The sequence below is a fragment of the Chrysemys picta genome, chromosome 20 (assembly GCF_011386835.1).
Source record: "Chrysemys picta bellii isolate R12L10 chromosome 20, ASM1138683v2, whole genome shotgun sequence".
Lineage (NCBI taxonomy): Eukaryota > Metazoa > Chordata > Testudines > Emydidae > Chrysemys > Chrysemys picta.
Genome location: NC_088810.1, coordinates 12,026,058 through 12,039,896, shown reverse-complemented (window position 1 = coordinate 12,039,896; position 13,839 = coordinate 12,026,058). Strand labels below are relative to the sequence as shown.

General features: G+C 54.8%; 1 protein-coding gene across 4 annotated transcripts in view; it reads right to left on the bottom strand.

Moving 5' to 3' along the window:
* Positions 1 to 13,839, bottom strand: part of ARHGAP33 (Rho GTPase activating protein 33) — a 49,014-nt gene that overhangs the window by 18,902 nt on the left and 16,273 nt on the right. For all 4 annotated transcript variants that reach the window (XM_065574585.1, XM_065574586.1, XM_065574587.1 and 1 more), the window contains 3 exons: positions 9,770 to 9,836; positions 9,010 to 9,078; positions 5 to 154 (listed from right to left, as the gene is read on the bottom strand). In XM_065574585.1, coding sequence (XP_065430657.1) covers positions 5 to 154; positions 9,010 to 9,078; positions 9,770 to 9,836 — 286 coding nt within the window. The remainder of the gene's footprint in view (positions 1 to 4; positions 155 to 9,009; positions 9,079 to 9,769; positions 9,837 to 13,839) is intronic.

Sequence of the window (13,839 nt, the reverse complement as noted above, 5' to 3'; positions counted from 1 at the left end):
TCACCGTCGTGCCCCGAGTTCAGGAGGTGCTCCCCCAGGTCGCAGCCGAAGACGCGCTCACGCAAGATCCCGCGCTGCTTCAGTCGCTGCTTGCTGGGCCGTGACTTCATGAAGGTGCGAAGAAAACCGAGGAGCTTCCCATGCTTCTTACACACTGCGGGACACAGACCGTCATGAACCAGGAACAGCTGCACATAACACTGCATGGGGACAGCTCGCCCGGCACTGGGACGAAGCCGCCTCAGGGGCAGGGCAGCCGGGTTATAGCCACAGATAACACTGCACGGGGACATATCGCTCATTGCTGGGACACAGCCACACATAACACCACATGGGGACAGCTCGCCCCGCCCTGGCACACAGCCACCGCTGGGGCGGGAGAACCGGGAACAGCCGCACATAACAGCACAACAGCTCACCCAGCGCTCGGATGCAGCCACCTCTGGGGTGGAGCAGCTGGGGACAACCACACATAACATCAAATTGGTACTGCTCGCCCAGCAATGGGACACAGCCACCTCTGGATTGGGCCAGACGGGAATGGGAGCACATAATGCCACATATGGACAGCTCGCCTGGCGCTGGGACCCAGACACCTCTGGATCAGGGCAGACAGGAACGGGAGCACATAATGCCACATAGGGACAGCTCACTTGGTACTGAGACACAGCCATCTCTGGGGTGGGGCAGGTGGGAACAGCTGCATATAACACTGCATGGGGACATATTGCTCGGCGCTGGGATGGAGCCACCTCTGTAGTGGGGCAGCTGGGAACAGCGACACATAAACCAACACAGGGAGGGTTCGCCTGGCACTGGGTCACAGCCACTTCTGCAGTAGGGTGGAGAGGAAGAGCCACACATAACTCCACATGGGGACTGCTCACTAGGTGCTGGAGCACAGCCACCTCTAGGGTGGGGAAGGGGAAAACAGTTGCACATAACTCCGCAGGGGGACAGCGCTCCCGGAGCTTGGATGCAGCCATCTCTGGGGCAGAGCAGCTGGTAACTGCCACACATAACGCCTCACGGGGACGGTTTGCCTGGTGCTGGGATGCAGCCATCTCTGGGGCGGGGCAGCCAGTAACAGCCACACGTAACACCTCTCAGGGACAGTTCACCTGGTGCTGGGACACAGTCACCTCTGGGGCAGGAGAGCCGGGAACAGCCGCACATAATACTGCAGGGGAAGAGCTCGTGCAGCACTGGGACTCAGCCATGTCTGGGGCGGGGCAGCTGGGAAGAGCCGCACATAAAACCACACCAGGAGAGCTCGCTTGGCTCCAGTACGCAGCCACCTCTAGGGTGGCACAGCCGTGAACAGCCGCACATAACACCACACGGGGACAGCTTGCGCGGTGCCGGGACACAGTCACCTCCGGGGCAGGGCAGCCAGGAACAGCCGCACATAACTCCTCACGGGGACGGTTCGCCTGGCACTGGGACGCAGCCATCTCTGGGATAGGGCGGACAGAAACAGACACACACAACACCACATGGGGACGGCTCACTCCATACTGAGATACAGCCATCTCTGGGGCGGGGCAGGTGGGAACAGCCACATATCATACCGCATGGGGACAGCTCACCCGGCGCTGGGATGAAGCCACCTCAGGGGCGGGGCAGCCGGGTTATAGCCACAGATAACACTGCATGGGGACATATCGCTCATTGCTGGGACACAGCCACCTCTGGAGTGGGGCAGCTGGGAACAGCCGCATATTACACCACACAGGGACAGCTAGCTTGGCACTGGGATGCAGCCATGTCTGGGGCGGGGCAGCGGGGAAGAGACGCACATAACATTACAAGGGCACAGCTCGCTCGGGGGTGGGTCACAGCCACCTCTGGGGTGGAGCAGCTGGGAACAGGTGCACATACCACTGTGACAAAGTGAGGGATTTTCATGGTTTTTTCAATGGTTTGCATGCAGAGGGGTTGGGACTCAGTTTCCCTGGGTGTTACTGGTTTAACGAGGTTATGGGAGAGGGTTTGTTGTTACACAGGACCAGTGAGGGAACTAGGGACCCCTGCCAATGGCCTGGAGAATGGATACGCCAGCGACTGGTGACTGGGAGGCCCAGCTCAGGAGTCACAGCCAGTTCTGGCCAGAGGGAGGACAGTGGGCTGTGAAGAGAGGACCCTGGTCAGCTGACCAGCCAGTTCCAGCCAGAGGGGTACAAAGGACGGCTGAGAGGAGAGGAGGCCCAAGCGACCCTGTTTACCTGGACAGAGGCTGGTCTAAGGGAAGGTGCTATCAGATGCCCAGCTGGAAAGTGCAGGGTCTCTGGGCTGGGAGAAGAGAGCAGGCAGAGCCCACCAGGATGCAGGGGAGTCTTAGATGTGCTGTGCTGAGGGAGGCCAGGCCTGAGGGCCTTGAGAGTTTCCTGTGCTGTATTCAGACACTCAATAAACCCTGGCTGAGAGTCGCTCCGGTCTAGAGAACAGGGTGGCATTGTTCCCTCTGGGAGTGGAGGCTCCGGGGGTCCAGAGTGAGTGGACTCCCTGAGGGGGCCCATGGTGAGAGAGAGGCATGAAGGCTCAGAGAGGTGTGGTTCCAGGAGGCAGAGGGGCTTAACCCCCGAGAGAGAGTGGACCCCCGAGAAGGGCTGTCACACTGAAGGGGGTTTCCCCGAGGGACTGTACGGGGGCCAAGAGTGGGCACGACCTGTGAGTCTGTGACAATGTAGTAGCAGAGGATGGTTTGTGGATGCACCCTGTAGACGGTTGGCTGTGAGCACAGTCGCTTTTCAGTGAGTGGCTGCCAGCGATAAAAGGATGGAATTGAAGGAACCAGCATGGAAATGGTCTATAACCAGCTCCGTAAGAGGGACCTGGCATCTCTGTGCAGGGAGAGAGGGCTGAGTGTGGGGAGACTCACTAAGGAGTGGCTGATTGCTCAGCTTGTAGAGAATGACCAGTCTGAGGAACAGGCTCCAGACCCCGCGGGGCTCCGGGGATGCCCAGAGAGCTGGGGAGTAGCCGTGGGGGGAAGTCCGTGTAGCAGCTGGGAGTCTATCAGACCCGACTCCCTGGAGGAGCTACGGAAGCTGGAGTTGGAGCTGAAAGTGAAGGAGCTGGAGCTGGAGGAGCAGCACGAGTTGGAGGAGAGGCGGGTTGTGATGAAGTGGGAATGTTCTTAATGTTTTCTCTAAATGCTGTGTGGGTGCCTCAGTTTCCCCTATGCATTTCTTAAGTATCTAGGTGGTGGGTGTGCGATTGTTTCAGAGCCCTAGAGGGCAGGGGTGTGCAAGCGTCTGCGCAGAGAATGGCCAACACCCTGTCTCCCGGCAACTGATAGCCTGGGCCCCTCCCCTGCAAAGGTGCCAACTGAAGGTGTTGGAGAACAGAGAGACAAAGGGAGAGGAGGGGCTGGAGAGTTTCCATTTGGAGCTGGTTGGGAAAATGGAGGGGAGGCCAGTCAGACCTCCTGGCCTCCCAAGATGGACCTGAGTGAGGGGGTCCTGTTGTCTGTACCTGCAAGACTGTCTTGGACTGTGTTCCTGTCGTCTAAATAAACCTTCTGTTTTACTGGCTGGCTGAGAGTCACGGTGAATCGCAGGAAGGCGGGGGTGCAGGGTCTTATCTCCCCCAACTCCGTGACATGGGCCAAGAGGGCCTGCCTGGGGGTAAGTGGGAAACGGCCCCAAGATGCCAGTTTTGTGGGGAATCTAGATACCAAACTGCTACCTCAGTTTAAGGAGGCGGGGGATATTGATGCCTACCTCACAGCCTTTGAGAAGGCTTGGGATCTGAACCAGATTGACCCCGCAGACAGGCTCCACTGTCTAACCCCCCTGCTGGGTCCCAAGGCCATAGAGGCATTCAGCTAAATGGATGGTATTGAGATGGATGTTCAAACAGGCTTTGCTGCTGAAGTTTGAACTGACCCCCGAGGCATACAGGAAACGATTCCGGGGTGTACACAAGATCTCAGGCATCACCTACAAGGAGGTGACCAACCTGCTGAGGGAATATCTCAGTAAGTGGGGGAAGGGCACAGGGGCCACTACCACAGAGGATGTGTATAACCTGGTGGGGTTGGAGCAGCTGTATGACATCTGCTCTCCAGACCTTAAGGTGTGGTTAGTGGACCGGAAGCCCAAAGATCTGCGCAGTCTGGGTGCACTGGCAGATGAGTTTGTGGACAGCAGATGGTGGGTAAGGAGTGATCCAAAGAGGCTGGGGTGCATGATCACCTAAAAGGCAGTCAGCTGTGAACCAGCTGAGCGGCGAACAGCTGAGCGGCTAACAGAGGGAGTTTGACTGGGAGTTCGCCTGGGGAGAGCCCCACTGAGGCTTTCATCTTGCAGGCTCCTCTGAGTAGTTGCTGCAACAGCTGAAGAAACTCTTAGAAGGAAGGTGCTATGGATTGTGAGCGATCAGCTGTTGTGACCTGCACAGGATGTGCCATGTTTGTCTTTCTTCCACAGGACAGAAGCGACTTTGTCTGTACAAAGTGCAAGCTGGTCTCCATATTGGAAGAAAAGATTCAAGGTCTGGAGAATCAAGCATCAACCCTGCGTTGCATAAGAATTCCAGAGCTGCAGGAGGATCCCTCCTTAGAGAAGCTGAGGGCCCTTGCTGGCCACAGCAGTGCAGGATCCCAGGGGGAGGACTGCCAGGATATATTCCTCTGGGAGAAGGGATTCTTGTACTGGGAATGGGCTGGTTTGGGGCAAACTAAACCTTGGAAAGTCAGGAGGCAGTTGGTGGTTCCCCAGAGGTACCTCCGCAGACTGTTGTACTTGGCCCATGATATTCCTTAGAAGTTTTTAAGGTCAGACTTGACAAAGCCTTGGCTGGGATGAGTTAGTTGGAGATTGGTCCTGCTTTGAGCAGGGGGTTGGACTAGATGACCTCCTGAGATCCCTTCCAACCCTGATATTCTATGATTCTCCTTTCAGGGCATCAGGGAGTACAGCACACCAGGCAGAGGCTGCTGCAGAACTTTCACTGGCCTGGCGTTTTTGACGCAGTCCAACAGGATTGTAGGTCCTGTGACTCTTGTCAGAGAGCGGGGAAAGTACCTCTGAGACCTTTGCCCATCATAGAGGAGCCTTTTCAGAAGGTGGCCATGGACATAGCAGGGCCCCTCAGCAGGGTGACCCGGTCGGGGAAGAAATACATTCTGGTGGTGTTGGATTTCGCTTTGCAGACACCGTGGCAGATGCACTGCTGACCATTTTCAGCAGAGTGGGGTTCCCCAAGGAGTTCCTTACAGACCAGGGGTCTAACTTCATGTCGACTCTGCTCCAGTGCTTGTGGGAGAAGTGTGGGGTCCGGCACACCTGGGCCTCGGTGTACCACCCTCAGTCCAATGGGCTGGTGGAGAGGTTTAATGGGACCCTAAAAATGATGCTGAAAACATTAATGGACCATCACCTATGGGACTGGGACAAGTATTTACCCCACCTGCTGTTCGCATACAGGGAAGTGCCCCAGGAATCCAAAGAGTTTTCCCTGTTTGAGTTGCTGTATGTGAGGAGAGTGAGGGGACCCCTGGACTTGATGAGGGACGAGTGAGAGGGGAAGGTTTACCTCAATGGAGAATCAGTGATGGAGTATGTACTGACCTTCTGGGAAACGCTTGATTTAAGGTTTCCCGTGCCAGTAATACATGTTAATGTTTTTAGAAGGTTTCTTTCTATAAGTCTATAATATATAACTAAACTATTGTTGTATGTAAAGTAAATAAGGTTTTTAAAATGTTTAAGAAGCTTCATTTAAAATTAAATTAAAATGCAGAGCCCCCCTGGACCAGTGGCCAGGACCCGGGCAGTGTGAGTGCCACTGAAAATCGGCACGCGTGCCATAGGTTGCCTAACCCTGCTCTAGCGTATATTGACGGCATCTGTGTCTTTAGTCAGACCTGGGAAGAACATGTGTCCCAAGTGAAGAGGCCTCCAGGATGCCAGACTGACCATAAAAGCTGGAAAGTGCAAGGTGGGGATGGCAGGGGTGTCATATCTAGGCCACAAGGTGGGGAGCGGCCACCCGAAGCTGGAGCCGGCCAAAGTGGAGGCAATCCAGGATTGGCCCACTCCCCAGACTAAGAAGCAGGTACAGGCTTTCATTGGGATGATGGGGTACTACCGGAGGTTTGTGCCCCACTTTAGCTCCCTGGCAGCTCCCCTCACAGAACTTTGTAGGAAGGCAAAGCCAGACAGGATGGTCTGGACCGAGCAGTGCCAGAGGGCTCTCTATGCGCTAAAGGGGGCATTCATCCAAAGCCAAGTGCTGGTATAACTGGATTTTAACAAACTCTTCCTGGTGTTCACCAATGCCTCAGACATGGGGCTGGGTGCGGTGCTGATGCAAACTGATACTAAGGGGAGAGACACCCCATTGTGTACTTGAGCGAGAAGTTGCTGCCCCGGGAGCAGCACTATGTAGCCGTAGAGAAGGAATGCCTGGCCATGGAGTGGGCACTTAAAAAACTGCAGCCATATCTATTTGGGCGGCGCTTCACTGTGTACACTGACCTTTCGCCCCTGACGTGGCTGCACCAAATGAAAGAGGCTAATGCCAAGCTCCTGAGATGGAGCCTGCTCCTCCAGGGTTATGACATGGAGGTGGTCCATGTGAGGGGGAGTGCCAATGTTATAGCCGATGCTTTATCACGGGGTGGGGGCCCTGAACTTCCCCAGATCACTGGCTAAGTTCAGACTTGAAGGGGGGAGAGATGTGAAAATCCTCCACTTTGTCATGTTTTTTTCAATGGTTTGCATGCAGAGGGGGTGGGACTCAGTTTCCCTGGGTGTTACTGGTTTAATGAGGTGATGGGAGAGGGAGTTTGATGTTACAGAGGACCAGCGATGGAACTTGGGACCCCGGCCAATGACCAGGAGAATGGATACGCCAGCGTCTGGTGACCTGGTGACCAGGAGGCCTAGCTCAGATGCCATAGCTGGTTCTGGCCAGTGGGAGGACAATGGCCTGCAGAGAGAGAACCCTGGTCAGCTGACCAACCGGTTCCAGCCAGAGGGGGTACAATGGAGGGCTGAGAGGAGAGGAGGCCCAGGAGACCCTGTTTACCTGGACAAAAGACAAAGGACAGAGGCAGGGCTTGGGGGCAGGTGATATCAGATGCCCAGCTGGAAGCAGGGGGTCTCTGGGCTGGGAGGAGAGAGCAGGCAGAGCCCACCTGGATGCAGGGGAGACTTAGGTATGTCCAGACTACCCGCTGTATCGGCGGGTAGCGATTGATTTATCGGGGATCAATATATCGCCTCTCACTAAGACGCAATATATCGATCCCTGAACACGCTCCCCGTCGACTCCGGAACTCCACTGGAGCGAGCAGCGGTAGCAGAGTCAACGGGGGAGACGCAGCCGTCGATCCCGCGCTGTGAGGACAGGAGGTAAGTCGGAATAAGATATGTCGACTTCAGCTGAAGTTGTGTATCATACATCGACACACCCCTCCCCCCCCCCACAGTGTAGACCAGGCCTTAGATGTACTGTGCTGAGCGAGGCCAGGCCTAAGGGCCCTGAGAGTTTCCTGTGCTGTGTTCAGACGCTCAATAAACCCTCCTGTTTTACGCTGGCTGAGATTCGCTCTGGTCTAATGAGCAGGGTGGCATTATTCCCTCTGGGACTGGAGGCCCCGGGGGTCCAGAGCAAGTGGCCTCCCTGAGGGGGCCCACGGCGAGGGACAAATGTGCTAAGGCTCAGAGAGGTGCGATTCCAGGCGGCGGAAGGGCTTAACCCCCGAGAGAGAGTGCACCCCCGAGAAGGGCTGTCACATTGAAGGGGGTTCCCCCCAGAGACCGTACAGGGCCAAGAATGGGCACGACCTGTGAGTCCGTGACAGCCACCACATGGGGACAGCTCGTCCAGCATTGATATGCAGACATCTCTGGGATGGGCCAGCCGGGAACAGCATCACATGCCACCACACGGGGACAGCTCGTCTGGCACTGGGACGCAGCCACCTACGGGGTGGGGCAGCCGGGAACAGCCACACATAACACTGCAAGGGGAGAGCTCACCCGCTGCTGGGATGCAGCCACCTCTGGGGCGGGGCAGCTGGGAACAGCCGCACATTACGCCTTACAGGGACAGTTCTCCTGGCCCAGGAACACAGCCACCTCTCGGGTGGGGCAGCCGGGAACAGCCACACAAAGAATTTTTCACTTGACCAGAGCTCAAAGAGCAGGGGACAGCAGTCCTGGTGGTGGGACGCAGCCAACACTGGGGCAGGGCAGAGTGGAACTGATGCATGTAACAACACACGGGGACGACTCATTTGGTACTGGGACACAGCCACCTCTGGGGCAGGGCAGTTGAGAACAGCCGCACATAACACCGCATGGGGACAGCTCGCCCGGCACTGGAACACAGTCTCCTCCGGAGTGGGACAGCCGGGAACAGCCACACATAAAACCACATGGAGACAGCTTGCTCGGTGCCGGGACACAGCCACCTCTGGGTTGGGGCATCTCTAGACTGATTCTTGCCTGCATATTTATACCTGCCTCTGGAAATTTCCACCACATGCGTCTGGTGAAGTGGGTATTCACCCACGAAAGCTTATGCTCCAATACTTTTGTTAGTCTATAAGGTGCCACAGGACTCTTTGTTGCTTTTTACAGATCCAGACTAACATGGCTACCCCTCTGATACCAGGCATCCGGAAACAGGTGCACATAACACCTCACGGGGACCGTTCTCCTGGTGCTGGGATACAGCCACCTCGGGTGGCGCAGCTAGCAAAAGCCGCACACATCACTACACAGGTACAGCTCGCCCAGTGTTGGGACACAGCCACCTTTGGGGCAGAGCAGTCGGGAACAGACGCACATAAATCCACACGGGGATGATTCGCCTAGCACTGGGACACAGCCATCTCTGGGGCAGGGCAGGTGGGAACAGCTGTATATAACGTCGCATGGGGATAGCTCACCCAGCGCTGGGATGCAGCCAGCTCTGGGGTCAGAATGATATTGTAGTGTTTCCCCCTGCCTCCCTTATTTAGGACCCCTGTGCCAGCTGTACTGTACTTACCCAACGTGGGGGAGAGGGGCCCCTGAGGCGTGAGGACCCCAGGGATGCTGGCGCCCGTCCCGTCTGTGTCTGTTGGGGGTAACAGAGGGGAAGAAATGGGGTTGGGATGGTGGAGTCAGAGCTCCCCCCCCCCGCCCCAGCACAGGGTCACCCTGGGTCACCTCTCCATGGAGCAGACATGGGCTGGCCCTGCTGAGCACCAGAGCCCAAGACATGCTGCACAGTGCCAGAGAGACCCCGGAGTCCCAGGGGAGACCCCAGCTGGGGGGAAAGGATGCTCCCACATCCCAACACCCCCTTACCCAACCCCTGCACCCCATCCGCGCCGTACCCTGACACCCCAGTGTCCCCTGCCTTGCCCCTATATCCCATCCCCTCCATAACCCCACACCCTGTCCCTTCCGTACCCCAACACCCCCTTACCACATCCCTGCACCCCATTCCCTCCATACCCCCACACCCCACTGCCCCTGCCATACCCCTACTCTGTCCCCTCCGTACCCCCACACTCCCTGCCCTACCCCTACACCCCACCCTCTCTTTACCCCCACAACCCAGCACCCCTTGCCCCACCCTCCCTTACCCCAACACCCTATTTCCTCCCAAGTCCCTGCCCCCAGTACACCTTCCCCATATCCCCCATACTCCTGTGCCCCTCACCCTGTCTTCCCCTAAACACCCTGATCCCTACCCCCCCAAAGTCCCCAGGGCCACCTCTTTGTGGGGGAGCAGTACCCCAGCTGCGGGACCCAGGCATCACCTGCTTTGAGCTCTGGCGCCAGGCGGTCCGGGAAGAGCTCAACACACTCGCTGGGGAAGAAACCGACCTGGCGAGATAGACAGATGGGGTCAGGATCCACTGCCCCACCCCCAATAGCTGAACATGGGGGTGTGACCTTATTGACATGAACTGTGACCGTACAGATCATTGTTGCAACCAAGGGCCTATAGTGCTACCAAATCTTGTACGGAGGAGGTCAAGTAAGGTGTCTATGGAATGGTATGATGTGCTGGATATGATTATGCTATCAGTATGCATGTATCATTTTTGTATTTAAAGTTATAAGTATTGGCTCTATACTGTCTGTATTTCAAACTTGTGCTATGCTTCTGGGTGACACCCCAGACAGTTTGGCATCAGCACTGCCTAGCCTGCTTGATGGCCCATTAAGGACCATTAGTTACACAACTGACCCATTGAGAGAAGGCAGATACACCTTATGACTCAGCAAGGCAGGCAGGGACTTGCCTATGGAGAGGACTCGAAGGCTTCCAAGCCATGTGCTGGGCAGCTTGTGTTTAAAACAAAGGAAGCACAGGCCACATGGCAAGAGACTATAAAAGGCAGCTGCATCGTCTCCATTTTGTCTTCAATCCTGCTTCTTACCTCTGGAGGAACCTTGCTACAAACTGAAGCTCTGAACAAAGGACTGAATGACCCATCCAAGCTGTGGCTGTACTCCAGAGACTTAACTTACGCCAGCAGTTTATTCCATCACTGCTACAAGCCTGAACCAAGAACTTTGCCATTACTGTATGTAATCGATTCCATTTAACCAGTTTTAACTCTAATCTATATTTCTTTCTTTTTATGAATAAACCTTTAGATTTTAGATTCTAAAGGATTGGCAACAGCGTGATTTGTGGGTAAAATCTGACTGGTATATTGACCTGGGTCTGGGGCTTGGGCCTTTGGGATCGGGAGAACCTTTTTTCTTTTACTGGGGTGTTGGTTTTCATAACCAATCATCCCCATAAGGAGTGGTGCTGGTGGTGATACTGGGAAACCGGAGTGTCTGAGGGAATTGCTTGTATGACTTCTGGTTAGCCAGTGGGGTGAAACCGAAGTCCTCTCTGTTGGGCTGGTTTGCTGTGCCTTAGTAGCAAAGGAAACCCAGCCTTGGGCTGTAACTGCCCTGCTCTAAGCAGTTTGTCCTGAATTGATACTCTCAGTAGTGTCCCACCAAAGGCCGCTTTGTTACAGGGGGATCCCCCTAGGCAACCCTGAGAGAGACACTCCCCCGTCCTGTGTGGTGAATTCCTGCCCTGCCCCCTGGATGGCCTGGGGATCTGTCCATGTGACACGATGGACCCCAGGGCTGAATCCGGAGCAGCCAAAGGAGTGAACTCAAGGTGCATTCCTTAAACTGAATTAAACCCCTGGGTGGATGCTTAGCTTCCCAAGGCAGCGGTCTTCCTAATCCACTTCCAAAGGGAGTGACACTCACCCAGATGCTGCCCACTCCCATTCGGAAGAACATTGTGACTAAATGGGGTTTTCCTCCTGGTTATGTTGTACATGAGCCTATGTGAGTCTTACTGTTTTGCATGAATAGTGTGTGTGCCTCAGTTTCCCTGTGTATTGCACCAATGCCTAGGAGGTGGAAATAAGGGTGTGTGACTTTTGCTGAGACCCTCGGAGCAGGTGACGTGGCTCCAGCTGCCTGCACATATTCTATGGCCGGTGCCCTTTGTAACTTTAGACCCAGGAGGGGGATGCGACCAGGTGATACTTTGCCTGGGAAGCGAGATAAAGACCAGGAGCTCGGGTCGCTGGCAGCTGGGCAGTCAGCTGTGGGGGACTCAGAGAGGAGGGAGTCTAGGAAATCCAGCCAAGGGACCCCCCAAAATAGACTTTGCTGACAGTCACTGATTTCTGTGCTAACAAGCTCTGTTCTACACTGTGTTCCTGTCGACTAATAAACCTTCTGTGTTACCCGCTGGCTGCAGAGTGGGGATGCAGCTCTCTGGTTTCCTCAGGGGTCCCGTCCAGCTGGACCCGCCAAAGGGAAGTGTATGGTGTGAACAGGGTTGCTGGATGCTCCGAGGTCAGACCAGGAAGGCCACAGCTCCTTGCCCTGGACAGCATGCCCTGAGGGGAGTCACACCACCCAAGAGGCCTGGCTGGCTGCATACAGAGCAGGTCTGGTGCATCAGGCCTGTGACTCCATCACAACGTCCACACCGCCATTTAATTAATCCACTTTAACACCAAAAAAGGATTAACCCACCACCAGTGAATCTGGATTTCTTTCCTAATTCATTTTCCTGGCAAATCTGGATTGACCCACCAACAGTGCATCTGGATTAACCCAACTAGAGTGAATGTATATTACCTCACCAACAGCAAATCTGGATTTCCTTTTCTAATCCACTTTAACAATGTATCTGTATTAACCCATCACCAGTGAATCCAGATTTCCTTTCCTAAACCACTTTAAATCAATGGCTATGACAGATCCTCTGCCAGCAGAGCTCCCAGTGTAGATGCAGCCTACGCCAATAGAGGCTCTTCTGCAAGTGCGCGCATACATACACACCCAGCACGGCACGCCGATGGGAGCCCTCCTCTGTCGACACAGCTGTGTCTACACTGCTCTGGCCCTGGGGGGGGGAGATCTGACACCCCAGACTGAGGTAGCCGGGATCAGTTTTCAGTGTAGAACAAGCCCTAGTTAAACCGCATTCAGTTCTTCCTCCCAAACTAAAGCAGCCTGAATTCGGTTTAGCTTCATTCCCTTGCTAAGTGGGTTCGCCTCCTTGGGGCCAGGCACCTGCAGTGCAGATGGCAAGTGTCCACCCGGGCAGTTGTGAGCAATGGTTAATCCCACGTGACGTGTTATTCCTTAACTTTAGCAAAGCTTTCGATACGGTCTCCCACAGTATTCTTGCCGGCAAGTTAAAGAAGTATGGGCTGGATGAATGGACTGTAAGGTGGATAGATAGCTGGCTAGATCGTCGGGCTCAACGGGTAGTGATCAATGGCTCCATGTCTAGTTGGCAGCCGGTATCAAGCGGAGTGCCCCAAGGGTTGGTCCTGGGGCCGGTTTTGTTCAATATCTTCATTAATGATCTGGCGGATGGCATGGACTGCACTCTCAGCAAGTTTGCAGATGACACTAAACTAGGAGGAGTGGTAGATATGCTGGAGAGTAGGGCTAGGGTACAGAGGGACCTAGACAAATTAGAGGATTGGGCCAAAAGAAATCTGATGAGGTTCAACAAGGAGAAGTGCAGAGTCCTGCTCTTAGGATGGAAGAATCCCATTCACTGTTACAGATTAGGGACCGAATGGCTAGGAAGCAGTTCTGCAGAAAAGGACCTAGGGGTTAAAGTGGACGAGAAGCTGGATATGAGTCAACAGTGTCCCCTTGTTGCCAAGAAGGCTAACGGCATTTTGGGCTGTATAAGTAGGGGCATTGCCAGCAGATCGAGGGACATGATCATTCCCCTCTAAACGAGGCCTCATCTGGAGTACTGTGTCCAGTTTTGGGCCCCACACTACAAGAAGGATGTGGAAAAATTGGAAAGAGTTCGGCGGAGGGCAACAAAAATGCTTAGGGGGCTGGAGCACATGATTTATGAGGAGAGGCTGAGGGAACTGGGATTGTTTAGTCTGCAGAAGAGAAGAATGAGGGGGGATTTGACAGCTGCTTTCAACTACCTGAAAGGGGGTTCCAAAGAGGATGGATCTAGACAGTTTTCAGTGGTAACAGATGACAGAACAAGGAGCAATGGTCTCAAGTTGCAGTGGGGGAGGTTTACGTTGGATATTAGGAAAAACTTTTTCACAAGGAGGGTGGTGAAGCACTGGAATGGGTTACCTAGAGAGGTGGTGGAATCACCTTCCTTAGAGGTTTTTAAGGTCAGGCTTGATGAAACCCTGGCTGGGATGATTTAGTTGGAGATTGGTCCTGCTTTGAGCAGGGGGTTGGACTAGATGACCTCCTGAGGTCCCTTCCAACCCTGATATTCTATGATTCTGTGACTCCCCAGGCAGGCCTGCCCCTGTTCCAAGACAGCCGGTGCCAGGCAGCTGGGCCATGGGGA